Genomic DNA, 26,489 nt, shown 5'->3' with positions numbered 1-26,489 from the left:
TGCGTACGGCGTGAACGAGGCCTCTGACTGATTGATTTGAGTTGATTTGCCAGCCCAAATATGGCAAATTGAAAATCAAAAAGATTAGCAACAAAAAGAGAAGAACAGAAGACTACAGAGAGCCGAGCCTTTGGCGTGAGTGAGCTGGTCTGAGTGAGTGACAGCGATGGCCGCTGTCAGTCTCTCCCTCTCACTCACTCTACCGCTCGTCATCAGTTACAGCTTCCCTGGGCGAACGAAGTGGCTTCGTTCCGCTCCGCTCTTCCATATAAAGCCTTGACCCGAATGGCGCGCAGCAGCAGCATGATTGGGTCCACGACGCCCATGGCCTCCTCCCCCTAACCCCTGCCTAGCCCCTGTCTCCACTCCACTCTCTACCATCTCTATACTAACTAACCCTCCTCACTCACTCCCCTCCTGTTCCCTCCTCACCAGGCTCCCTCCCACCGATCCATCGTCTCCGGTGAGCCAAACTGCGCCATGGCGTCGATGCTTTACTTTTTTTTTTGTCTCGAGAGTCTGTTTCCTTGATTGTCGGGCTTCGGTTGTTTTCCGGGATTTCCGGGGTTTGTTAGTTGCAGACTTGCAGTTCGTTGCGGGGTCCCTGCTCTGCCGCGCGCATTGAAGGCGCTGCTGGCTTTGATTTGAGACCCGCCCGGGTTAAGAGGGAGGAAGGAGGAGGGAAGGAAGCTGGAAGATCTGTCCCGGCGGCGGTGGGGGGAGATGAGGAGATCCGCATCTGTAAGTGCCCTGCTAATCATAATCCCCTCTTGCTCATCTTCTACAGCCTTTTTTTGCTTGATCTCTCCGCTAATCCGAGAACACTCCCCATTGCGTTCCCCGCTCTTCCCGGACGACGGCGGCGGCGGTGATCCGGTGGCCGTTGGGTGTTTCTTCTTTCTTGGGGTCTCTTCTGCCGCCGCCGCATTGGCCTGATTGGTATGGCGACTAGGGTTGTTCTAGCGGAGTGATCCTGCTGACTGCCTGTCACAGCATTCAGAGGCAGAATGTTCATACTGACGGTGTCTGTCCTGTCACTCGGTTCAGATGTTGCTTTGGATCATATCATATGGCTGGCTGTTGTTGCCGCGTTATCGATCCCACGATTCCGTGTACTAACCAAATCTGGGAATTGTGTTGTGTGGGCGCGTTATTGCGCTGGCAGTTCCGGATTTATACAGGTGATTGCAAGGGACATCCATTGGCAGGGAAAAAAAGCCAGATGAGATTGCCCTATTTGGCTTGCTTCGAGTGTTTCTGACACTATCAGACACAAGTTAACTCAGATTTAAGTGCCAATTTTGTTCTCTTTGTGGTACTCTGTGTGCCTGTAGATAACAGCCTGCTTGAGTTTCTTTGTATAATCTTGTTTATTGATGGTGCTAAAATTTATCTTTAATGCATTCGAAATGTGTAACGGTTACTGATGTTTATTCTGTTGAAATTTCTGCTAGGTGTTTCGAGCCCTTTTGGTTTTCACAGCAATAGTCGAGACCCAATGGCCCGGTGTGTCTGGCATATACTGCAAGGACATGGCATCTGGCGTGTACCGACCGCATAGTGTCACGATAACCGAATTTGGTGCTGTCGGGGATGGTGTGGCTCTCAATACAAAGGCATTCCAGAATGCCATCTTCTACCTCAATTCATTTGCGGACAAGGGCGGCGCTCAGCTCTTTGTGCCTGCTGGAAGGTGGCTGACAGGGAGTTTTAGTCTTATCAGCCATCTCACCTTGTCACTGGACAAGGATGCAGTGATAATTGGATCTCCAGTAATCTAACTCACAGCTGATTTTACGCCCCCCTAGGAGCCGTGCTGAGCCAAAAAAAAAACTCAGTTATCTTTTACTTCATTGTTTGCAGGACTCATCTAATTGGCCAGTTATAGACCCTCTCCCATCCTATGGGCGTGGTAGAGAGCTTCCTGGAGAAAGACACCAGAGCCTGATTTTTGGGTATAATCTGACAGATGTAATAATTACTGGTTAGTAAGTACTATGCATCATCCCTCTTCTTTGGTTAGTATGCTAGTAAGCTAGTTAGTGTCCCAGTATGTAAATCTGCTACTCTTGACAGGTGCTAATGGTACGATTGATGGCCAAGGAGCCGTTTGGTGGGATTGGTTCCACAACCACACACTGAACTATACTAGGCCGCATCTTGTTGAGTTGATGTACTCCACGAATGTTGTTATATCTAATTTGACTTTCAAGAACTCCCCGTTTTGGAATATCCATCCTGTATATTGCAGGTTGGTTTTCTAAATAGCCACTCTCTTTCTGTTAAAGCATAAGATTTTTATCTACACTGCCAACTTATTACCTGGAGTGCTTTTCCTAAATAAACAGCCAAGTCCTTGTCGAGCATCTCACAATCCTAGCGCCTTTGGATTCACCAAACACTGACGGAATTAATCCAGGTAATATGAAGGTCTAACCTTGTTATCCTAATGGCATGCCTGTTTATGTCCCCATTTAGTACCGTGCCATGGTGGAAAACGGAAAAAAACAAATAAGTTTTTTAAATAATATTTGACATGTTCTTTCTTTAATGATTTTTCATTCCTTTGTGCTTGGAAAGTTTCCTTTAACTTCCATTTATAGCTAAGATTCTCCTAAAATTTGCAAACATTTTTTTGTATTGGTCACTTATTAACACAGTACAAATCACAGTTAACGCTGTATAAAAGAATTTACGGTCTTGTGCAAAATTGCTAAAAGTTTGCATTACCACATGGGAAAATGTAGTGCCAAAAATTGAACAATCTGAAAATGAAAAATCATAAGATGGAATTGTTAGTTCAGAACATTGTCAACATTATGTATCTATGTGCACCAGACCCAGTATTTTGTTCTGAAATCTTTTCTTGGGATGCAACTATAACCTAGTTATTCAGATTTATGATGCTCAGTAAGTAAGAGGCCACCTTTATTATGTAATCACAAGAAAGCTTAAATATTTTGGGGAATGATCTGGGTGGGATGTATGGCAACAGCATATTTGCACCTGTGGTACTAATGCAACTCCAAATCCATCCAGATTCCTCCACAAATATCTGCATTAAACATTGCTATGTCAGAAATGGAGACGATGTTATTGTCATCAAAAGTGGTTGGGATGAGTATGGCATTTCTTTTGCTCATCCCAGCTCCAATATCAGCATCACCAACATCACAGGAGAGACAAGGGGCGGTGCAGGAATTGCCATCGGAAGTGAGATGTCAGGTGGCATATCCGAAGTCCGGGCTGAGCGCCTCCGCATTGTGAACTCCTTGCACGGGATCAGAATCAAGACCGCTCCAGGCCGTGGTGGGTATGTGAGGAACGTGTACATAGCTGATGTGAGCATGCACAATGTGTCGATGGCCATCAGGATTACTGGAAATTACGGCGAACATCCTGATAATAACTACGACAGGAATGCTCTTCCCATGATAAGCAATATTACAATCGAGAATGTTGTTGGCATTAATGTTGGTATTGCTGGCATCTTGGAGGGCATTGAGGGTGACAACTTCAGCAGCATCTGTATCTCCAATGTTTCTCTCAGTGTACAATCCATGCATCCGTGGAATTGTTCGCTTATCCAAGGTTACTCAAACTCTGTGATCCCAGAGTCATGCGATCAACTCAGAACAGATTGTGGACAGACACCAGTCTGCTATAACGGTGGCAGTCCTTCAGCAGTTCGTGCGCAGGCGCCAATGCACAAGCCCAGCACCAGCAGTTTGCTAAATTCTTTACTGAAGTTGTCCTCACTGTAGTGTAGGTAAATAGATGCTTGTCATTTGTCGCAGAGGGGCTTGCATCATGGGTTGCGTCCTGTTAGTCATGTATATCTTATTCTTGCAATCATTTTTGCTTAGCATGCTGTTTGCTTCTTGTATATAGCCGTAGAGAGGAATGTTAACGTACCTCGTCTGTTTTGCTACAATCTTCCATTTGTGTTTGTATATCTTTCAGAACCAAGCATGAAAACACAAGCAAAATTACTGCATGATTTTGATTTTGAAACATGAATTTAAGAGAAAACATTATAATCTACCCAATTTTGGGAACAGGTATCTTGCAGTTATGCAGGAACTGAAAATCTGAAATGCAAGCAAAGAGCCAGTTTCAGGAACTTATTCAAGCCCTGGAAAGGGCAAAAGAAGGCTAAAAAAATGTATAATTGATTTCTCAGAAATAAGAGCATAATCTACTGCACATGAAAAGGGCACAAGAAGTAATGTGTAGAAGGGATTTCTCAGAATAGGAGCATAATCAACTGCACATGAAACAAGAACATTCATATTTCTCAGAAATAGAGGCATGGTGGGAATCAAATAGTATATTCAGGTTGATAGTTTGTGGTCCATCACCAATGACAGAATGTTGACAATCACATTATTATTTTACTGAGCAACAGGGGCTTTCCTGATGTGAAATCCCAAGTCTTTACTTATACATTAGTACATTCGAAATTTTTCCTTAGTGTTCTCAAAGACTTGTTCAGCAATCAGGGCTCCATTGCCATCTGCGCGCTTTATCTCCATGTTAGCTTTCTGGTAGAATCCAGTCCCTCTCAGAGCATCAGCAATGAAGTCGTCAAAACCAATGGCAATAGCAGCTTCTGCCTTGGCTCCATACACCAGCCTCTGCATTGCAGCATTCAACAAGATTGTTAATTAAGGATTTAGCTGTACTCTACCAGATGAAGGATGTGAAGTTAAGGGTTGAACCTTGATCCGGGATAAATGAACAGCGCCAAAACACATAGGGCAAGGTTCACAGGATGCAAACATTTCGCAATCAGATAGCTCAATTTTTCCAAGCTTTTTGCAAGCCTACAGTAAACACAAAACATTGATTATGTGAAACATAGACAAACAACAGAGAAAGAATAATATAAAGCCCGAAGGGAATGCTAACCATACGACCTAGAGCCACTAACTACAGCCCTTGGTGGGTTGTTTAAAGTAAATGCCTATGTCAAAAATGAACTTCTCCGACTGATCTCGACTCTTGACTACCTACTCCGTCTCACCATTTGGCAAGGAAATCACAACATAATTAAGGAAAAATAATCAATTAGGCTGGCAGAGTTCGTATGGCTGGTGGAACTTAGCCCTGTTTCTAGTAAAGCATATAAAGTCCATAACATGTTTGAATAGTCAACTTTATATACTTATAACGAAGTAGCTTAATTAGATATTTTGATACAAGATCATATGACTACTAATATGACAATCAGGAAAATCTTAAACATGAAGTATGTAGAAGAGCGGGCAAAGAGACTAGCACATATGCCATCAGTGTAGACGTAAATGTGAACAGAATATGTGCATTTTGCGAGAAGAAAATGGCACTAGTTCCAAAAGCATGAAGCATGAAGTGGGCACAACCTATCAGCAGGTAAGTCTATTACAAAAAATAAATAATAAGTACCAAAAATGTAAACAGTAAGAACAAAGCAGTTGGTGAGAACAGCTTCTGTCCACAGGGCACCCTACCTCTCTTATTGCAGTTACTTCAGCATGCGCAGTAGGATCAGTTTTATCCAAAACCATGTTATGGCAACTAACTACTACTTCGTCATTACGGACAACAACTGCACCAAATGGGCCTCCATGGCCACATTCAACTCCTCTGTAAGCTTCTTCTACCGCTTTTGATAAAAACTTGTGATCCCTCTCTCGTACAGCTGTTTAATGCAAAAAAGAGTAAGCAAGCAAGTCCTTTTTAACGGTCCTCCCATTACAGAAAATAACAAATGTTGGAAACAGCCTAGATCTTTATTGGTCAAATTTGCCATGTCTAGCAGTGCAGTGAGAATTAAAGAGACCAAACGGAAACTAGTACCTTCTTGGTGACCAGCAAATGCAGAAGCAACTGAGATAGTTCCATCCTTGGTCTCCACAACTACAAGAGAATAAGAAAATTAAACTAGGCACGGTTACATGAGATTTTTGCACTGGGATTTAGTCAAAAGGTGAAAAATCTAGCACCTAGGTAGAAGAAATTATGAAATGTATTAAAAAAATCATCACATAGACAGATAAGATTCCCACAAACTCCGAACACCTACTGCAAAGCAGGGCAATGTAGGACTGCATGTAACCAGATCAGAAAAAAAAAAGTTGATAAAAAGATAACAGAATTGGCAATCTACCTGCTTACAGTAGAAGCACACTTTACTTACATATCCAGACAATTTTTCATTCTCATGAACCATTGCCTCATGTAATAACATTGTAGACACTACTGCAAAGCAGGGCAATTTACTTACAAATTAAACTAGAGCACTGTCTGCATCGATGACAAAATTACCAGAATTCCCAATTTTGAGAAATGCAGAACCCTGTCCGTGCTTTCATTGGCATAATTGTCTTGTTTTGGGTCAGCTTCTACATACTAAAATTGCATAACATTGGACCAGTACTAACAATTGCACATACTTGTGCATGGTCTGCATCCATTGGAGTAGAACAGTTCTGGTACTGACGAGAAAGACTATAATTGTGCCCCCAACGGAAGAACATTGCAACAATCGAACAACACAGAGCACCCAACGAAATTAAATCCCCACCCGGCCACCCCACTTAGTAAATCACAGTCACGATCTAACTGAAATCAAACATGGTTGAAAAGCGTGTCTTCAGTGCTCAATCCTAACTCCCACTCCACCCATTCAGAACAAAACAACCATATCTGATATTTCCACCAATAGAACAACATGACTGCCACTCAGGCAGACCCGGAACACGAAATCCACCATGCCGTGCTGATCATACTAGCAAACGAACAGAGGAAATCTACGAGAATCCCCCCCGAGCACCGCAAGCTCTCTCCGCACCATCCCAGTTTCCCCAAACCCATAAGATACCCTCCACGCTCGTCGGATCCCGCACGTTCTATAATTTCCCGAAAGGAAAACAAAAGAGGAAGAAGTAGCGAGACGCAATCCAGAGCAGAGCAGGCGGGAGACGCAATCGCGCGACGGGCAAACAGATCGCAGCACAATCGCGTGAGGCCGCGCCGCCGTTCGCCTTACCCTTAGCTTCGTCCATGGCGATCGAGGAGGAGCGGAGCGGACCGGCCGGCGGATGTCCCGAGCAGATCCCCCCCAGGCGACGAGACGAGTTTGCGCGTCGTTGGTCTGGCAATGGTAGAGAAGCTGTGTGTGAGCTGGGCACGGGTCTGGTCGGTCGCGTGCGGCGTGGTATAAATAAGGCCCGTGGCGGGCCGCTGGCAAGTGGGCCGTCAACTGACGACGCCGGATCGCGGGGGGCCCTCGCTGTTTGTGGGGCGACGCGGGAGCGAGACCGACTGGGAGAGGAGACCGCGTGGACTGGGCTGTCAAGTGGGCCGGGAGGCCGGTCCGGCGGATCAGAGAAAGGCGTTGGCCGGCCCAAACGGGGGCGGGGGGCTCCAGCGTGCATGCGGCCCGACGACCCCGTGGCAAGGGTGACGTCACCCGCATGACAGACAGTGGTCGTCACTCCGACACTCCGTCAGTGTTTTCCGCATGACGTTTGTGTTTTTTCGTGGAGGATGAGATCTGATCGGACAACGTGAGACACGAGCAACAGCAAGAGCAGGAACTTTTAGATCACCAAGGCACGTCAGGACAGGGCCATGGTCGTCGTAGATATTGTTTTTTAAGCTTTTCAGCGGTGGACCAGACAATTAGTGCCACAAATATGCTGCAATATTGTGACAAGGAACCGTTTTTTTTTAAGCAATAAACCCGGATTTTATTAGCTTAACACAAGAGTTGGGATACAAGTGATTTCAGGGGTATTCGACAGCCACAAGCGGCGCCCCACTCAGGCAGCCTTAGAGAGATTATGAGCACCAGTATTAGACTCCCTCTTCTCATCACCCAGCAGCAGAACGTCAAAGCTCGCCTTCCGAGCATTGAATTCCCAGCAAATTGCACTATGGTCACAGAGGTTGTCCGCCTTCAGGTTCTTCACGGCATTCGGACAATCCGAAGCAACTTGGATCTTCCTCTCGTAAAGATCACAGGCCAGGGAGAGAGCTTCATTGCAAGCAATAGCTTGGAGGATCTTCTTCTTTTGTTGAGAACACACCTCGTGGCAAGTAACTCGTGTGGCACATTCACGAAAAGGAAAAGAATAAACAAAACATGGGCTGAGGTGATGAGCCCATGAACGGAAGCAGAAGACCCGTATTGACTTGATGCCCACCCCAAAAGGTTTTCGGCCCATTCATCATCATCTCCTGATTCCTGAAAGGGAGAGAGAGCCCAAAGTTCTCTCTATCCACTTCGCCGTTCCCGATTGCCGAGGCGGGAAAAATCTCGTACAGTACAAGGAGTGAGCGGCGGCGGGAGCGGAGACAGACGGAGGCTGCCCGCGCCGCGCTTGGACGCTCGCCGCACGGCCCGCCGCCGACGACATGGGCATCAAGGTACGCTGTTCCAGTGGCTCTGCCCACCCCGTTTCGCTCCCACCACTGATGTGATAGTCTCTGTCTCTCTGCTTCGCGCGCTAGGGTTTGACGAAGCTGCTGGCGGAGCACGCGCCGAGGGCGGCGGCGCAGCGGCGGGTGGAGGACTACAGGGGCCGCGTCATCGCCATCGACGCCAGCCTCAGCATCTACCAGTTCCTGGTGAGTTCACTTCGAATGCCTCCCCGTTCCCCATCACACCCCACATATTCTAGTCCCTTCCGCTTCGAGTCGAGCGGTGCGGATTGTATCGGTTTAGTAAGTCGGCTTGGTTCGGGAATGCCATGCTTCCACAGTCTCAACGGAATGGTTTCGGTTCGTGCTTGGTGCCTTTGGGTGATGGTTTTCTGCCTCTGGCAATCCTGTTGCCTGGTCAGTTGGGAAATTGGCGCATCGCATTGGGAACACTGTGAGCAATGATTCCCACCAAAAGTTTGAGCGTATGCTGACACAATTTCCATCTGGTGGGTTCTGTGTAGGAGGGCAGTGGTTACCAGCAGATGAATTTCAATGGCGAGAGTGTGTCTAACAGACACAGAAATTTCTTCTAAGCGTAATGCTGTTAGCATGTGCGAGCTTTCCATGTGTTGACAAAAGTTGATGATGTTTTTTAAGTAATTCACTGATAACATTGTCATTTGCATCACTCTGTTTTTTGTATTATAGAGCATTTCCAAACCATGTGGTTAGCCCATCTGATAGCCTCATCTGTTGTATAATGCTGTAATCCATTTTTTTCTAGGTTGTGGTAGGAAGGAAAGGAACAGAAGTTCTGACCAATGAGGCTGGTGAAGTCACAAGGCAAGGAAAAAGAAATCGTACTTCATTGTTTGCCCTTCAAATTTTTTATTTGGCTGTGGTCATGAACTGACCATGATGTTTGATTAACTTATATGTCCTTTTACGGCTGTTGATTGCAGTCATTTGCAGGGCATGTTGAACCGTACTGTAAGATTGTTAGAAGCAGGAATAAAACCTGTGTAAGTTTAATCCATTCCTGTGGTCGCTGTTTCTTTCTTGCCCACTGTTATTGGCACTCTGGCAGAGGGTTTAACTGTGGATTGTTATGCCAGATTTGTATTTGATGGCGAGCCACCTGATCTGAAGAAAAGGGAACTGGCCAAAAGGTATACACCGTATAGTCTTTTAGCTTCCATTCTTCACTCTTGTCTCAAGTCTCAACACATGTGTGTCCACATGAGTGCTGTTTATTAGGTCCTTGAGGAGGGATGATGCTTCAGAAGATCTTAATAGAGCTATTGAGGTCACTTGCTCCTCGCTATAGTTCAAGGCTTTCCTGCCCTCCTTTTTACTCACCATGCTTTTATGTTTGTTCATTTGCATCACAGGTTGGGGATGAAGATTCAATTGAAAAATTTAGCAAAAGGACTGTGAAGGTAATTGTCCTACAATCTTGGAAGGAGGCATGAAATTCTCAATTTGTGTATAGACTTTACGAAAGAATACACGTGTGGGTTTATTTCAGACATTAATTATACCATTTTGAGCCTTATCTGCAAAACTCGATAATATTCTTGATTCGTCACCATGTCATGAAGTGATTCCAACTAACAAGCATGTATTACAATTTTTTTCTTTTTTTCCAGATCACAAAAAAACACAACGATGACTGTAAGAAGCTGTTAAGACTGATGGGTGTCCCTGTAGTTGAGGTATCATTAATGCTTTCATCTATCAGTCACTTCAAGTATTTATGTACATTGCCTCACAGTCAGTGGAGCACGTTTGATAATTGATGTTCTTTTTCTCGACGCCTTGGAGATTCAGTAGAATATTGGGAATTATTTTAGCACAAAGAACTCATCACCAAGCTTTTGCTTTAAAACATCAGCCTTGTTATTACTGTTCCTGCTTGGGAGGCCTTAAACCTGCTACAAATCCAAGTCCTCCGAAATAGGGGATGCCTCGTAATCTTGAATATAAGATGTCTGTATGGTGTTTGCTTAAGCTTGTCTATTAGATAAGCTTGACCTTAAGTTCTTAACCTAGCAAAAATTGGTCATTGGTATGCATTGCACATGAGAAAAGTGATACTTTGGTGTTCAACAAGTGTGCCCCATAATATTGACAAATATCACCAAAGTAAAATAAACTGGATTGGGTTTTGCTCTTCTTGGAGAGGATTCCCAACTGAACAACCTGCCATATTGACAAAGATGCAAGCATGTTATGTGGCCTTCATGAGCTTTAACTATTGTATCAAAATACCTAATTTCTTTTTCTGGACACTTATGCAGGCACCAGGTGAGGCAGAAGCACAGTGTGCGTCACTTTGTAAAAACCATAAGGTGTAATGAATGAATTAGTTTGTAAGAATTCTCTCTGCCAACCTAGTAGCATGACTGAACTATATTTCATTGCGGGTTGTGAGTGCCAGGCCTATGCTGTTGCTTCAGAGGATATGGACTCGCTGACTTTTGGTTCTCTAAGATTTCTTCGCCACATAACTGACCTTAGTTTTAAGAGATCCCCTGTAACAGAATTTGAAGTGCCAAAGGTGATTTCTTCTAGTTTTTATCTGTAATTTGTTGTCTTGAGTATCATGGTGATTCTTTGCTCTTTTACAGGTTTTGGAGGAACTTGGACTCACAATGGATCAGTTCATAGACTTATGTATCCTCAGTGGGTGTGACTACTGCGAGAATATTAAAGGTTGTACTACATTATTATTTTTGCACACTTTTGAAATTAGATTCTCCTTCTACGATAGGATGCCGGACTTCATGATTTACTTGAGAAATGGTACAACTGAACAACTTTGAAAAGGTTAAAGCCTTTTCTCTTTATTAATTGCCCATGAGCTCATGTCATGGGTGGATATAACATACTCAAATTTCAAATCCAGCTTTAGTAGACTGTTGAACTGCAATATCGCAGGCTTTAGATTCAGAATATTTTTTCTGTGATTGCCTTACATAATTTAATATGTATTCTTCTGTTAGCTTCTTGAATAAATGTTAATGAAGTTTAAAGTATGTCAAGGAGAGGTTTTGCTTATTATAGTACAAAGAAATTGGATGTTGTGTATGCTGTTTCCTATCTTGACACATCTTTATAGTAAATCAGTAAATTCTTCCCAAATCTACAGCCTTTTAAATATTTGTACTACTCTCATCTTGGACTCTGGGTGAAATAGGTATTGGGGGGCAAAGAGCCTTGAAACTCATACGCCAGCATGGTTGCATAGAAGAAGTTGTGCAAAATCTTAACAATAGGTATGCTTATCCCTGCTAGTGATTTATGCTGCCATCAAAGTATTAAGACACTTCTTTTTTCGGTCCATAAATTTAATTTATGCAACCAAACTCCTCATCAGAAACATGTACTGAATTAAACATCGGCACACATTTCCAGTGGTAGTAATGATGTTTCAATGTCGATTTGCCGTGTGGACATGCTAAAAGCGTACGTAACATAGTTAATTAGGTATAGCATACTATGTCGATGCCTTTGATGTTAATGATGTGAATTTACCAAAATATTTCATTACTAAATCAGGGCGAAGTCAACAAATTTAACATTATCGCTTACTTTTTTATTTGACAGAACCTCGTCAGAGGGCAGGGTGCTCCTGCAATTCATTAAGAATAGAATGGCTCCGTTTATAAGGAAAACCAAGCCGAAAACCGTACAACACACAAAAGCGACAGATAGCCTCGTCAGCCTCGTCACCCCATGACAAGAGACCGAAGCCGCAACACAACACGCCGAGGTTCGGGACCGCTGTCCCGACATCCACCACTCGCGAGCGAGCCACAACGCCGCACGACCCAGACACCTTGCAGCCCTAGCTACACCAGATGACCGCTTGCAGACCACGGCCGTAGTGCCAAGATCCGGGGCCGCCGCCCCAACATGCCTGCTGGACGAAACCCATACGGGTCGAGCCAGCCAGGCCGACGAAACTTACTTTAGGAAGGGAATGCCAAGTTTCCCTTGTGCTCCCATGGAATGACCCTGCACATCAGGTGTAACGATCCCACCAGCTTGTACCATGCTACCACTATGTCCACCGCTCTGCATCCCAAACAGCTTCTCTCACCATCCGACTCTTCAACTATTCAGTCTATTCCTGTGCCTAGGGCACTATGCTTCATGCACTGCGTTCTGCTACTATGCCACTTATTTTGTTTCCGCACCTGTCATGTCACTATGTCGCTCCTGTGGTGCTGCTCCCTTTCCCCCCTTCCTACTGCTGTTTGCGTCTACCCTCTACTACTGAAACCATTTTATGCTACTAAGCACTGTTCTGGGCTCTGGCGCACATACGCGTTAAGGTGATGTACGGAATCAAACGAGTGTGTGCATCATGAGATCGCCCATTGAATTTTAGAACTTATCATTTTAGTAGGCACCTGTTTACTTTTCTCAGTATCAAGATTGTAATTCTGAGTGATTACTGCCTGCTTACATAACCTGGAAATTTTGAGTCCTCGTGGAATTTGGAATTCCTTGGGCTTCAGGGTAGACAATTTTGTCTAGGTTTTACTGAGAACATTCTTATTTATTCTATAGGTTTACTGTTCCAGAAGATTGGCCTTACCAGGAAGTTCGGACCTTGTTTAAGGAACCTAATGTTTGTACAGAAATTCCAGATTTCCAGTGGACCTCAGTAGACAAAGAGGTTGTGCTTAATAACTCATATCATGTAGTCCATATTTTTCTGTAAACTGACAGTTCTTGCTTCCTTTGTTCAGGGCATTGTGAATTTCTTGGCAATCGAAAACAGTTTCAGTTCTGATCGAGTAGAAAAGGTATGTTTGCATTTTCATTTCACGTGTGAACTCTCTCTTAATTTAAATGAACAAATGATTGATTTATTGATGCAATATTTATTTGTTTATTCATTAGGCAGTACAAAAGATAAAGGCTGCTAGGGATAGATATTCCCCAGGGCGGTAAGTGCAACCTGTCTGGTATCTCATGGATAAACATTGATGCACATCTGAAATGTTATCTTTTCACTATCTCAGAGTGAAGCTTTTGACACCGGTAGCTAACTTATCTGGATCCATAACAAAGAAGGTGTGTTGTTAGTGCCACCCTTGTATTTTTTTCCCCGCATGGTTCTAATTGACATTTCTTCCTTCCCTCTTCACGAGGCTGCACTTATTATTTTGTAGCGCTCTTTCCCTAATTAACTTGTCTATATCTCCTAACATCATGGTGTTTCCTAATTGCTAATGGCCTGTTACGGCCTTTGCTATGCATAGGTTGGGCTACCTGTTAAGTCCATAACACTATCTATTTCTTCAAAAAAATAATCATTTCTTCTCATGTGTAGTAGTTGAGTGTCACACAATTAGTTTATTACCAATGTTTGGATTTTAATAGCTTATATACAGTTCTGTTAAATTCTGAAAACCAAGAAAGAATGTAATGTTGATCCTTATCTTATCCATTCATATTTTACTGTATAACAGGAACCCGAGTGTGTTCTAGGTTCTTCAGGACAAGGTCTGAAGAGCTGGTCTGCTCTTCAAGTATGCAGGAGCTCAAGCTCTGATTTCAGATATCGTAGTTATTATAGTTCAAAGCCATTAGTGCTGGGAAGGCAATCAGGATTTCATGGAATACCTCATGCCTTTTCTCTCATCTAAATCTGGAGTTATTCTTGGCTCCCAAGATTGGTGGGTGATGATGTGATACTGCTATACGAAGAATGGTGATCATTTGGGATATGTTAAGCATATGCTATGATTGTAATTTAGGCTCTTGTCTTGTAATCTAGCAGATTTATTTTACATCTAATGCTGCTTCCTGCTGGAGTGTCCCATGAAGTATTTGATCGCCTTTTAGCTATAATATGAAGAAGGGTCAATGCATCCCCTTTCATGAGTGAGCTATGTCAATCATATACTATCTCACAATTTCCAAATTCTAGTTGCAATGATCTTTTCATGGAACACACATGCTCTTGATATTCAGGAAGTTGAGAAGTATCATTTGAACGACAAAACTGGAAAATTTCTCTGATATTGGTTGTGCTATTTGGGCTATTATTGGATGCCAAATGAGGCGTGTTTAAGTTGGAGCCCTCTAGGTGTGCGATTCACCATATATTCTTATTCTTTTCCACTCTCTGACTTCAACATAGGCTGCTGACATGCAACAGCACTTGCAAAGGTACCAACTATTGCCAAGTGGGCCTATATGGCTCTATCTCATGGATGCATAACTAGAGGATATTTAATACGGATGCTGTAATATTCTTTGGTTCTTTCAATTTGGTGCAGTATGAATGCCACTTTTGCAGGAACCTGGTTGCAGTTCTGACTTTTGGGCAGAACCGGGTTGCAGTTCTGACTTGTGGGCATATGGGAGACTGGCCGTGTTTTCTCCTGTGAAAGGAAAGTGGCATCCTTGATTTGATAGAAAGCTGGAGCCAGGTAACACAATTTGGATGTGGATCATTCCAGATGCTGCATGTTATGCCATCAATCTATCAAAGCATCCGAGGTGCATATGTTCTGTTTTGTACGTGGCCCTTGGGCTGCTATAACTATAAATAGAGCACTAGATCCACCAGGTTCAACACCATTTATCGGAACTCGGAAGCCTTCCAGTGTTCATTGTTGTGACTTGTGAGGTAAACTGCCTTCTCGTTTTCCTCTCCAATCTTTTGGCTTTCTGCAAGTGTTTCCATCATATTCATGCTTGCTGGAGCCAGGAATTTTTTGGGCTTAACTACGCTGGATTAAGGTGTCATGTAGATGTACTAACACTTAGGTTATATCAGAAATTCAGAATATACCCTTTGTTTGGTGGGAACAATAATGAGATGTAATTTATAATGCTTATATCAGATGTTCAAGCCAAAGTTTAACCGTTAAAATATTTATGCTGAGCTGTCTGGATTCAGAACCAAGAGAATGTTGACAAGGGTTCAGCATAGGTGTTAAATTTCCTACCATGTCCGCTTTCAGTTTGCTCTCTAATCGGTGTGGTTTCATTTAGCAATTGTGTCTGCTTTTGATCGTAGAGGATGGAGGCTATGGTTATAGGTCCTAAGTACGAGTGCTTGTTGTTTGGTATGTACATGCTCTAAAAACCAGAAGAATTGTTTGTCGAAGTTATATTGATCGATGTACAATCCAGTAACGCTGCTTCCCATTTGAAACTGCAGACATGGATGATACTCTGTATCCCCTTAGTGCTGGCATCAACCTTGCTTGCCGCAAAAATATACAAGGTTTGAATAATTATAATAATTTTCCATATTTTCCTGCTTTACAAACCATTATGTTTTCTTAAATGCATGGAGAGACTAAATTTGAAAAATTTCCTACCAGATTACATGCGTGATCATCTGCAAATTGAAGAAAGCCAAATTGCAGAAATGTGCCTGGGTCTGTACAGGGAATATGGCACCACAATGGCTGGTCTAAAGGTCCAAGATGTATTTATTTATTTACTTTTATTTCAGAGTAAGAGCTTGTACGTTTCTCCCCTAATCATGCTACTGATACTTCTCTGCAGGCGTTAGGTTATGAGTTTGACAACGATGAATTTCATGCAAATGTTCATGGTACACTGCCATATGACAATTTGAGGCCTGACCCTGTTTTGAGGACTCTTCTACTTTCAATTCCACAGAGAAAAATAGTACGTTAGTTTACCACACTTCTCACTCATTTGCTCTACAAATTTGGAAAATACACTTTGAAGTCTCATTTATCTACCTAAATTTGCTTCTTGCAGATATTCACAAACTCGGACAAGGTTCATGCAGAGGAGATTCTGTGCAGGCTGGGATTGGAGGACTGCTTCGAGGGTGTGATATGCTTTGAGACATTGAATCCACCAGCTGCGCCGAGCAATGGCCTAAGCAAGTCCCAGGATTGTATGTTGTTCTCTGGTGAACCATCTTCTGACTTGAACGATCTCAATAGATCGGATCTCAGACCTAAATCGCCCATCCTCTGCAAACCCACCATTGAATCAATGGAGGCTGCAATTCGGATCACAAATGTCGATCCCAAGAAGACGGTTTGAATGATCCCTCTTTAGTACATGGCCAAAAACATTTCCTAACAGCGACCACGACCTGATAGTCGCTACTTTATTTTTTTCAGATCTTCTTCGATGACAGCATACGGAACATTGCTTCAGGAAAGGCTGCAGGCTTCCACACCGTGATTGTAAGATGGGTGCATCACCCACAGCACCAAACTATGGTTCCCTGTTGCCATAAAATGTTACTTACCTGTGCAACTCTTTGAGTTTTTGTAGGTTGGGAGGTCTTCGGTCGTTCGAGGGGCTGATCACGCACTGGAGAGCATCCACAACATCAAGGAAGCGTTGCCTGAGTTATGGGAAGGCCATGATCGGTCAGAATCGGATGCTGTTCTTGCTTCTGCTGCAGTTGAAACAGCAGTTGTTGCTTGATGTCGTGTGTCCCAATGGATTGGCTAGAGTATGCTACTGCTATAGGTTGAATACATGCAGGAGTATGAAGAGAAGATGTGCCGTATCATAACATGTAAACACAGTTCCACTGCACTATATCAGTGAGAAGCAAGTGTGGTGGAGAACTAGCATATGCTGTAGGTGCCTGTTTGTATTTTCGTGTAACTAAACTATAGTTACCACGTTTGGACCTATGTACGGATAAAGAGAGAACTCCTCCAGATATCAGATTTAAGAGATCTCTAGGTTAACAATAATTTATGCTCTATTGCTACTGGAATACATTTATCATGTATGTATGCATATGTATTTACAGAATGCATAGATCAAAAATCAATGTACAAACCATGTACACTTACCACAACGAGGATCTGATGAGGAATCCCAGGTCAATCCGTCCATGCCACCTGCGTGTATCATCTCATCTGACATACTCATGGAGGGGTCACACGAACATTCATGGGGTAACAGCTAGCTATAGTCAGCAGCAAATGATCGCCCGTCTCCTTTACTGGCACTAATCTGCCACAGAGACATCAACGACCCCCATAAATAATTATCTAGTTTTCGTGAAACTCAAATATGGGTTTTGGAGAATTTACTAGATATATGATGCTTTGTGTACTATAAACAGTAAAAAATTAAAGTATTGACATAAATTGTATGGAAGTTCTTTTCTTCACACCTTTAGGTGTGGTGGCCACCGGACCATGCCATACCGGTTGTGTCCGCCACCGGTGGCAGTGATGGCAGAAAGTTATGGATGGATGGTAAATTAATAGGTATAATATATAGATATAGCTAAACATATAGATAGATACACCATTTTCGGCTACCCATTAAACAAGACATCAATATATACCAACAATGCTGCGGGGTGTCATTCAATTTAGAAGATACGTATGTGTCATCCACATCTCGAAGATATCAAAACATTAAAGAAATACCTCATCGTCGACTAGCTTTTCCTATAAATATAAGCAACGGAGCAACCATACCACGCATCACCTCCTAGGCAAGACGGCAACGATGGCGAAGCACCTGAAGAACAACGTCCATGGACTGCTGCTACTCTCTTTCGCTCTACTCCTGTGTTCTGCAAGCCTGGGACGTACATACGGTAATTAACGATAAATTTCATTTCGTTGAGGAACAGGGCGTTTGCCTTGCTTTACATTGTATAATTGCGTTGGATTTTCGATGTCCTCCATATACATATCCTACTACTATGTGTTTTTATGTTGAATTGAAAGGACAAATCCGCTTTCTTTAATTTGTGCCAGGAACAAGAATCACAAGCGACATGAGGAGTAATTTGGTGATCGGTGCAGACAGTACAGTTAGCGACAACGGTGACCCGCCGTATTGCCAGGAGAAGCCGGACAAAGGGGACGCGAGATTCTGCTGTTTGTTGGATGGCCTTTGCTGGAATAGTACCGACGAATGCAACCGGAAATGTCCGTGTTTGCCAACGCATTGTTTGTAGCTTTCGTGTTGGATGGAAGTCCGTCTTTCCGTGCGGATGAATTATAAATCTCAACTGTTGTAAGTCCGGAAATAAATAACGAAGTGCTGGTCAGCTATGGTTGAGTACAATTCACTTACAGTTACTTTTTTTTTGTTCGAAAAAGAGGGAATACTTCCAGTAATTACCGTGTACCTGCATTTTGTATTTCTGTTCATCCGCGGCTCCAAGAGGTCAAAACATTCCAACGCCAAGCCGGGCCGCAATTATACCGTCACCAAAAAAAAGCCCAAGTTTGACAAACTTGTCCAAAAGCCCAAGCGTCTCGCCCGAATCCAATGACGGTTCGCCATCGTCCGTCTTCCTTGAAGAAAAAGAAATTTCAAAGACCTAGCCGGCCTCCGTTCCCCTCTCCGCCGCCCCTAGCTCGTCGCCCACCGCCTCAATCCAACACGATCTAGCGAGATCGATCCACCGCCGGCCATCTCGATCGATCGACAGCCATGCCGCTGTCGAGCGCCGCGCGCAGGATGCCGCCGCCGTCCGACTGCTTGCTGAACTGCTTCGTGCACACCGACTACACCCAGTACACCGCCGCCGCCGAAGACCAAGGCCTCATTACCCTGGAGGAGCAGCCGCGCCTGATCCTGCGCTGCGGCGCCGGCGAGGATCTACAGCCAGGAGGAGGCGGACGATCTGCTCCACGGCATGGAGATCGGGATCTACCGCTCCGCCACGCCGCTGAGCCTGTCCTGCCTCTCCATCCCCCGCTGCTCGCAGTACACCTACATCCTCGCCGTCGACAAGTACGTGATGGTGCTCGCCTCCTCCTCCCACGACGACCGCCACTGCTACTTCGTCTACGACTCCGTCCAAGGCTCGTTCCGCATGATCCCCCTGCCGGAAGACATTTTCCTACCGTCCGGTGGTCAGCAGTCGAGTCCTCATCGCGCGACATGGCCATGGCGAGTCCTCCTCCTACGCCCTCGTCCTCCCGCGGAAGCTGACCATGGATGACACCGGGCCGGAGCGGGATGTCCTCTTGCTTTGGCGGCCTACTGGGCCGGGGCCCAATTCCGAGATCAGGAGCCCGGCCTGGTCGGAGATGAAGGAGGCCCGGTTCCCGGAACTCTGAGCCTGGAGACATGGAGCACCAGCTGAGCCTGGAGACCCTGTGGGGGCTCGACGGCTTTGGCGACCTGCCAAAGGATCTCACGCCAATGTTCCCGATGCTCAGCAAGGAGGACAAGGATGTGCTCTGCATTGTGCTCGGTGAGTACAAGGAGAAGCTGCAAAAGTGGAAGTTCATCACGGACGATCTGCGCTACTTGCTCGCCGTCGACCTGCGGAATTAACAAGGTGGTTCTGGGAGCTACGCGGCTCACGGAGTGGTATGGCTCGGTCCACGGCCTCATCTCTTGTGATTTCAACAAATTCATCCGCCCCGTGGCCCTTGTTGAAGGTGCCAAGAAAGGAAAAGCCGAGGTTGGTCTCGAGCATACTACTCCACCTATCCCAGCCGCACATCGGGCGTCAGTGTGGCGGCAGCAGCAGTGTCTATACGCTTTTCTCTCTCGTGAGCACAGTAGCTTGGAGGTGTGTGAAAGCCACGTGTTGCTATTTCGATTGGTTTCTATTTCGATTGCACTGATTGGTTGCACAGCTTTTACACTGTACATCGTGTATCTATTGCATCGTGTGCTACTCGCTGTTGTTCTCGCCACGTCATCATGTACTACTATTTCGCCACGAAATCGAATAGAGAGACAATACATATTCTTAAGATAGAATATATATATATATATATGTATGTATGTATATATAGAGAGAAGGTCTTGAGAGAAAATGGATATATATAGAGAGAGCGCGAAACTAAATCGAATAAAGAGAGAGAAAACACAAATTCGTGAGAGAGAATGTTATTTATAGAGAGAAAACACATGCTTGAGAGAGAATGGATAATATATATAGAGTAAAACGAAATCAAATAGAGAAAGAAAACACATATTTCCGAGAGAGAATGTATATATATATATATAGAGAGAGAGAGAATACATATTCTTGAGAGAATGGACATATATAGAGAGAGCAAAACGAAATCGAATAAAGAGAAAAAAAACACATATTGTTGAGAGCGAAGGTGTATACATATAGAAAACACATATGATTGAGAGAGAATGGATATATATAGAGCAAACCGAATCGTATATATATAGAGAGAAAACACATATTCTTAAGAGAGAATGTATAGAGAGAGAAAACACATATGCTTGAAAGAGAATGGATATATATAGAGAGAAAGAGCAAAATGAAATCCAAGGGCGGAGACTGGAGAGCCGTGCTTTCAGGAGTCCAAGGGCGTTCGGCTGGTAGTCCAACACCTGGGGACGACGGCGGCGGCGAGGTTCAGATCATGGGGGATGTCATGGTGACGGCGGCCGGGCAGAGTCGGGGCGCAGAGGAAGGCGAGCCATCAAAGACGAGGCGAACGAGGTGGCATGGGAGCGGTGGCCGGCCGGAGTCAGGGACTCGGGGTGCGGAAGAAGGCAAGTGAACCAAGACGGGGTGAACTAGTGGGGCAGGCGACGGCGAACGGGGAAGTTCGACGACAGGAGGGTTCAACAACACATGAAAAAGATAAAAACCTTAAGTATTTTTTAGACAGAAGATATAAAGAAGTTCTAACATCAACGATTCCCAAAAAAATACCTCCAAAAAATCAACCTTTCATACGCGTCACCTTCCTCACCAAGAATCGAAACTCTCCAACCAGGAATAATGGACACAAATAAACTATTCAATTTCACAATAAATCCCATAACCACGACCCCCCACAATCACAAAAAATCAGTTTAAATGATGGCCAAAGAATCGATAAACCGCAAGAAATTCAGAAAGAATCCAAACCCTAACCCTGCACGTCGCCAGCTTCTTCTCCTCTCACCAACCCAACCGAATCCTCCTCACATCTTGCTGCTCCACAGAAAAAAATAAATCCAAAAAGAAGTAGTACTCCATAAAAAATGCAACTCGTATAAAAAAAGAAAATATTAAAGAAAGCTATAGCCATCCGATTCCAAAATTTCGCCTAGCAGTGCTGCTGGGGCTCGCCCGCCGCCTTGGACCCGCACCACCACCCACCACCGGCATCCCGGCATGGCGTTCCTCATCCGCGCGCGGCTCTCCGCGCCCGACGACGACGACGAAGACTACGGCGCCAGCGCAAGCACGGCCTCCTCGCTCTCCTCGGGCGCCTCGTCCCGCTCCCCCTCGCCCCCGCCGCCCCTCGGGACCCCGCGCACCGTCGCGGCCGTGCTCGGCGCGCCGCGGGTGGCCGCGCAGCTCTCGTCGTCGACGGACGACGAGGGGGACGTGTTCGACGACGCCGCGGACTTCGGGGACGAGGTCCTGGAGGAGGTGACCAACGGCTTCTTCTGCGGCGTCGCCCGGGTGCCCCCGCCGCCCCAGCCGCCGTCGACCCCCTCGGACGAAGGCCCGATCTCCTCGGCCGACGAGACGCCGGAGGAGACTGGGAGAGGAGGCAACGCGTCCGAGGGGAGCGAGTATTTCGGCGCGGCGGAAGAGGAGGGGTCGTCGGAGCAGCAGGGCTCCGCGGGCGCCAGGAGCGCCGCCGTCGACGTGTTCGACGCCGGCGCCAGGAGCGGATTGGAGGAGGAAGGCGGCGTCGTTGTGGGCGACAAGGGTGGCTCCGTGGGCGTCGAGGGTTCGTTGGATGGGAGCTTCCTGAGTTCCCGGAGCGTGCTGGATGACGGCGAGGGCGCCACAGTTGGTGATTTGGTAAATGTTTCAGATGGTTATGTGATGAAGGGTGATGATAAACAGGGAGATCAGGATGTCAGTTCCGAAGCTGTCAATGATGTGGTGACCGAGCCTTACATTGGTGACATTGTGGATGCTTCGAAGGGGAATATTGCAGGGTCTGAGCTGGAGTTTGCTGAATTGCCTCCTGCCGTGAATTCCATGGAGGAAGAAGATGCTGGGAAGGCACTTCTCAATGATGACTCTGATGCAGAAGGTAACATGCCCAAGAATGAGGTTTTCACATATGTTGAAGATGCCAGTCCTGAACATGTTGCCACAAGAGATGCCGCAACTGAGCTTGCAGAGCTTCATACCAATGTTGATAGCCCACATTTTGTTTCTGATGGTGGCCATGATAAGGGAGACAGGGAAACTCATGATGATTATGAAGCTTCTGATGACCCTGCATCCGTACAAATATTTGGAAAAGAAATGGAGGACGATTTGCCTGCTTCCAAGGGCACACGCTTTGGTTTGGATGATTCAGATGAGGATCAGGCGAATGATGCTTATGAAGAGGAGGAGCTGGGGGGAAAGGAAATTGAGCATTTTGATTATGCAGCTTTAGCTGAGCTTCTGAGGGCGGCGAACAGATCACCTGCACAAGGAAAGGCCAAGGTTTTTCCAGTCGAAACCTCTGATTCAGTGCAACCATCTCCTACTGTGGTCAGCATTCCTGCAGCGAACGTGTCTTCTACTTCTGTTGCTGACCCCGCGAGCGTGATGACTGACGAGGAGAAGAAATTATACACAAAAGTGGACATGGCACGCGTCAAGTACTTGCGTCTTTTGTATAGATTGGGGTATGACACCGAACATCAGGTACCTATACAAGTGTTGTATCGTCTTAGTCTCGTTGAAGGCTTTAGGCGCATAAGGATGGCAAACCATTCCTCTGAGCTTGAGAATGCTTGGAACAGGGCTTTGCAGCTTGAGACAGAGGTAATAGATAACTTGGAATTCTCCTGCAATGTATTGGTCCTTGGGAAGACAGGGGTGGGGAAGAGTGCAACAATAAACTCCATCTTTGGCGAGGATAAATCCAAAACGAATGCTTTTCTACCAGCAACATGTTCCGTGAAGGAGATTGCTGGAGTTGTTGGTGGTGTTAAATTCCGTGTCATTGACACCCCAGGACTTGGGACTACAATTAAGGATGAAAAATCAAATAGGAAAGTGCTCAGCTCTGTTAAGAAGTATATCAAGAAATGCCCTCCTGACGTTGTTTTGTATGTCGATCGGCTCGACACCCAACGGCAGGGTGGAAACGACCTATCCCTACTGCAATGTATTACCAGTGTGCTAGGCTTGTCAATATGGTCGAAAGTCATTATCACTTTCACTCACTCAGCAGCAGATCCTCCTGAAGGACCTAGTGGTTCTCCAATGAACTATGAGATGGCTGTGACTCATCGGACTCATGCGCTTCAGCAAAGCATCCGTCAGACAACTAATGATCCTCGGATGGAGAATCCAGTGGCTCTTGTGGAGAACCATCACCTTTGTCAGAGAAACATGGAGGGTGAAAAGGTGCTTCCTAATGGCCTTATTTGGAGGCGCCTGCTCCTCCTACTGTGCTACTCACTGAAGATGGTCGCTGAGATTGAGAGTTTTTCAACCCGTCGTGCTGCTTCTGCAAGCCTCTTTGGTATCCGTATTCAGATGCCTTCTCTTCCTTACTTTTTATCATCTTTGTTGCAATCTAGAGAGCACCCCAGACGTGCTAATGATCGGAACGTTGAGAGCGTGGACTCAGATGTTGATCTTGAGGAATTGTTGGATGAGGATCAAGAGGAGGAAGAATACGACTATGATCAACTTCCTCCCTTTAAGCCATTAAGTAAATCACAGATTGCAAACCTCTCAAAAGAGCAACAGACATTGTATTTTGATGAGTATGACTACCGAACCAAGCTCCTTCAGAAGAAGCAGTTGAAGGAACAGCGCAGAAGATTGAAGGAAATGAAGAAGAGCGAGGGCAATAGTCATGATGCACCTGGGAACAATAATCATCCTGATGATGAGTATGACATTGATAGATCCCCTATGCCAGACTGGGCCTTGCCATCTTCATTTGATTCTGATGATCCAGTGTACCGTTATCGGTGTCTTGAGCCTACGCCAAACCTTATGGTACGTGCTGTTACCAACCCTGAGGGATGGGATCATGATTGTGGGTTTGACGGCGTGAGCCTCCAACACAGCCTTGATGTTGCCAGTACATATCCAGCTTCCCTGTGGTTCCAAGTCAACAAGGACAAGAGAGAATTCACCATTCATTTGGAGTCCTCGATATCAGCTAAGCACGGTGAGTATGCCTCAACCCTTGCAGGCTTTGACATACAGTCCATGATGGACCAGCTTGCTTACACTCTCAGAGGGGAGACCAAATTCAAGAACATCAAGAAGAATGCTACTACCGGAGGTTTGTCCATGACTTTCTTGGGAAACACCATGGTGACTGGAGCCAAGTTTGAAGACAAGCTTTCAGTTGGTGATAGGTTAACCCTGGTAGCAAACAGTGGTGCTGTGTCCATGAATGGCGACACTGCATATGGAATGAATATGGAGGCAAACCTGCTCGAAAAAGACTATCCCATGGGTCAAGGCCTTGCAACTTTTGGTGCATCCTTGGTAAGGTGGCATAAAGAATGGACCGTGGCTGCAAACTTGGATTCCCAGTTCTCTATGGGAAGGACTTCAAGAATGGCAGTTCATGTTGACATGAACAACAAACTAACTGGACGGGTGAGCATCAAGGCCAGCAGTTCAGAACATCTGAAGATTACTCTATTAGGTATCTGTTCGACGGCAATGTATTTGTGGAACAGGATGCATCCTTGTGTGGATCCTAGTTATGAGTAGAACTGGTCAGTACAATAATTGATTTCCTAACTTTTTTTTAGTCCTTCTCTTTCTTGTCATTCCTGTAGTCCTGTTGAGTTTCTAGTTGTTCTATTAAACTACTGCTGAAGCTTCTTCCTTTCCCTTATGGTATGCTGCAGAATTCATGCTCATGCATGTGGTAAATAACACTGACTAGATTCCTATATTTTTTGTTTCTCATGCTGGCGACAAATATTCCTTATATATTTATTCATGAATTGTTTGCCTTCTTGTCCTGTAACTGTCTACTTGTTCAGATAACGAAAGTGTCCAAAGCTGGCACTCCCAAGTCCCAAGGAACCTAGCAGTGCCTATGGTTTTCTGGAGCTTCTTGACAGTGAGTTCCCCTACTTTTTAGGCCTGAGAATATATTCTGTTTTAACCTGGGTGCTGTTTATGCTTTTGGATCACATTTACAGAGAGCTTGAGAAGGCAATGAACAATTTCTCTGTCCTTTCTGTTGTTTAGTTTACACTTCGGAAATCGCCAGTGTGACATTAATAAATGTTGATGTGCAAAATGAAACTGAACTCCGTAATATTTTCTACTGCACTATATGGCAGTTCAACTTTCTACTGCTAGCCACACATTATATATGGCAGTTCATGTTGACATGGACAACAAAACCAAGATCAGAAGTAGGTAAATCGTAGGCTTGGAGGAACTCTATATACATCAGTCAGTTGGCTAATATATGTACATTTGTCAACAGTTCAAAAACTGTATACATCATACGGAGTAAGCTAACGTATACTTCTTCATACTGTTCTCCGCGTATATCTGTGCCATGCCCCATCATGCTGCTGTCTGTGTTGTCAGGAGATGCTGCTTTGTGTGCCAGCCGGTAGGTTCAGGCTGAACCCGCGGCGGCGCTGAATCAAGAATTTGGGCTGTCAGAGAGTGGGCCACCGTTGCAGACTGGCAGCGGCTCGTCTGTTTTCTTCAAGTCGCGCGGGCAGTGGGCACCAGCGAGGCGGGGAGCGAAATGGGCCGCTCGACGGGGTATTATTATCCGACCCCGCGTGGGCCGGAATCCGTAACCAAGTCTATGTGTGTGTCGGGTCAGTCGTCACAACTCACAAGGAACAGTTTTGCTGCTCTAAAAAAAAGGAACAATTTTGCGTGAACTTTGTTATGAGCATTTCACATGGTGCAGTGTAACGTGTTTCTTCAATAATGTATTCCGGTAACATGTTTATATATCTGTCGAAACAAAGAGCTTTATTATCAACTACTCCCGCCGTCCCGAATAATGTGAAAGGCGGAACCGTATGTCTAAGAAAAAAGGGAAAGGAACCAACATGTAAATAAGCAAACGAGTGCACGTCGACAAGAAATTACCACTCCCCCGTTCTGAAATGCAGGTTGTATAACTTTTTTGACTATCAAACTTTTTCACCAAACTTATAGCAAAAATAATAATAACACTTAC

The 26,489-nt window shown here is 45.1% G+C and overlaps 5 protein-coding genes and 1 long non-coding RNA gene across 14 annotated transcripts; 5 read left to right on the top strand and 1 right to left on the bottom strand.

Annotated features, from left to right (window-relative positions):
- The first annotated feature begins 250 nt into the window (after window positions 1-250).
- Window positions 251-4,014, top strand: LOC100825798 (probable polygalacturonase). Of its 2 annotated transcripts, none has more exons than XM_014896417.2 (7): window positions 251-463; window positions 582-741; window positions 1,455-1,772; window positions 1,864-1,984; window positions 2,077-2,251; window positions 2,349-2,419; window positions 3,040-4,014. In XM_014896417.2, exons 2-7 carry the CDS (start codon window positions 724-726, stop codon window positions 3,762-3,764), a joined length of 1,428 nt encoding a protein of 475 aa, XP_014751903.1. In that variant the 5' UTR covers window positions 251-463; window positions 582-723; the 3' UTR covers window positions 3,765-4,014. The 2 variants fall into 2 exon arrangements, with proteins under 2 accessions (XP_014751903.1, XP_003563034.1); XM_003562986.4 differs by having other exon boundaries at window positions 576-741.
- A 254-nt stretch (window positions 4,015-4,268) lies between these two features.
- Window positions 4,269-7,176, bottom strand: LOC100824363 (guanine deaminase). Its single transcript, XM_003562981.4, has 5 exons — window positions 7,034-7,176; window positions 5,842-5,901; window positions 5,493-5,683; window positions 4,722-4,826; window positions 4,269-4,637 (listed from the first exon to the last, which is right to left on the bottom strand). The coding sequence occupies exons 1-5, from the start codon at window positions 7,047-7,049 to the stop codon at window positions 4,449-4,451; spliced, it is 561 nt and encodes a 186-aa protein (XP_003563029.1). The 5' UTR covers window positions 7,050-7,176; the 3' UTR covers window positions 4,269-4,448.
- Window positions 7,177-8,255: 1,079 nt separating this feature from the next.
- On the top strand, window positions 8,256-14,385 carry LOC100821896 (flap endonuclease 1-B). 2 transcript variants are annotated; one of them, XM_014902665.2, is made up of 18 exons: window positions 8,256-8,415; window positions 8,500-8,616; window positions 9,197-9,255; window positions 9,375-9,434; window positions 9,528-9,581; window positions 9,670-9,718; window positions 9,804-9,851; window positions 10,062-10,127; window positions 10,713-10,763; window positions 10,853-10,972; window positions 11,043-11,127; window positions 11,612-11,690; window positions 12,991-13,099; window positions 13,173-13,229; window positions 13,327-13,373; window positions 13,449-13,500; window positions 13,899-14,105; window positions 14,210-14,385. In XM_014902665.2, the coding sequence occupies exons 1-17, from the start codon at window positions 8,404-8,406 to the stop codon at window positions 14,073-14,075; spliced, it is 1,242 nt and encodes a 413-aa protein (XP_014758151.1). In that variant the 5' UTR covers window positions 8,256-8,403; the 3' UTR covers window positions 14,076-14,105; window positions 14,210-14,385. The 2 variants fall into 2 exon arrangements, with proteins under 2 accessions (XP_014758151.1, XP_010239175.2); XM_010240873.3 differs by having other exon boundaries at window positions 13,899-14,255.
- Window positions 14,386-14,458: 73 nt separating this feature from the next.
- Window positions 14,459-17,166, top strand: LOC100821281. 5 transcript variants are annotated; one of them, XM_014902741.2, is made up of 9 exons: window positions 14,459-14,601; window positions 14,712-15,064; window positions 15,458-15,506; window positions 15,602-15,667; window positions 15,768-15,865; window positions 15,955-16,080; window positions 16,177-16,464; window positions 16,551-16,616; window positions 16,708-17,166. In XM_014902741.2, exons 3-9 carry the CDS (start codon window positions 15,461-15,463, stop codon window positions 16,861-16,863), a joined length of 846 nt encoding a protein of 281 aa, XP_014758227.1. In that variant the 5' UTR covers window positions 14,459-14,601; window positions 14,712-15,064; window positions 15,458-15,460; the 3' UTR covers window positions 16,864-17,166. The 5 variants fall into 5 exon arrangements, with proteins under 5 accessions (XP_014758227.1, XP_010239047.1, XP_010239011.1 ...); XM_010240745.3 differs by having other exon boundaries at window positions 15,433-15,506; XM_010240709.3 differs by having other exon boundaries at window positions 15,402-15,506.
- Window positions 17,167-17,778: 612 nt separating this feature from the next.
- Window positions 17,779-18,467, top strand: LOC112269863. Its single transcript, XR_002962077.1, has 2 exons — window positions 17,779-18,004; window positions 18,168-18,467. It is a non-coding gene; the product is annotated as an uncharacterized LOC112269863 (long non-coding RNA).
- Window positions 18,468-21,418: 2,951 nt separating this feature from the next.
- On the top strand, window positions 21,419-26,288 carry LOC100845267 (translocase of chloroplast 159, chloroplastic). 3 transcript variants are annotated; one of them, XR_001405458.2, is made up of 3 exons: window positions 21,419-25,041; window positions 25,315-25,394; window positions 25,877-26,288. XR_001405458.2 is itself a non-coding variant. In XM_010240584.3 (2 exons), exon 1 carries the CDS (start codon window positions 21,506-21,508, stop codon window positions 25,034-25,036), a length of 3,531 nt encoding a protein of 1,176 aa, XP_010238886.1. In that variant the 5' UTR covers window positions 21,419-21,505; the 3' UTR covers window positions 25,037-25,041; window positions 25,877-26,288. The 3 variants fall into 3 exon arrangements, 2 of the variants coding, with proteins under 2 accessions (XP_010238886.1, XP_024312538.1); XM_010240584.3 differs by lacking the exon at window positions 25,315-25,394; XM_024456770.1 differs by having other exon boundaries at window positions 25,315-26,288.
- The last annotated feature ends 201 nt before the right edge of the window (window positions 26,289-26,489 follow it).

Source organism: Brachypodium distachyon, chromosome 1 (genome assembly GCF_000005505.3).
Source record: "Brachypodium distachyon strain Bd21 chromosome 1, Brachypodium_distachyon_v3.0, whole genome shotgun sequence".
Classification (NCBI taxonomy): Eukaryota; Viridiplantae; Streptophyta; class Magnoliopsida; order Poales; family Poaceae; genus Brachypodium; species Brachypodium distachyon.
Note: the sequence above shows the minus strand (reverse complement) of the source record. Positions and strands in the feature narration are given on the sequence as shown.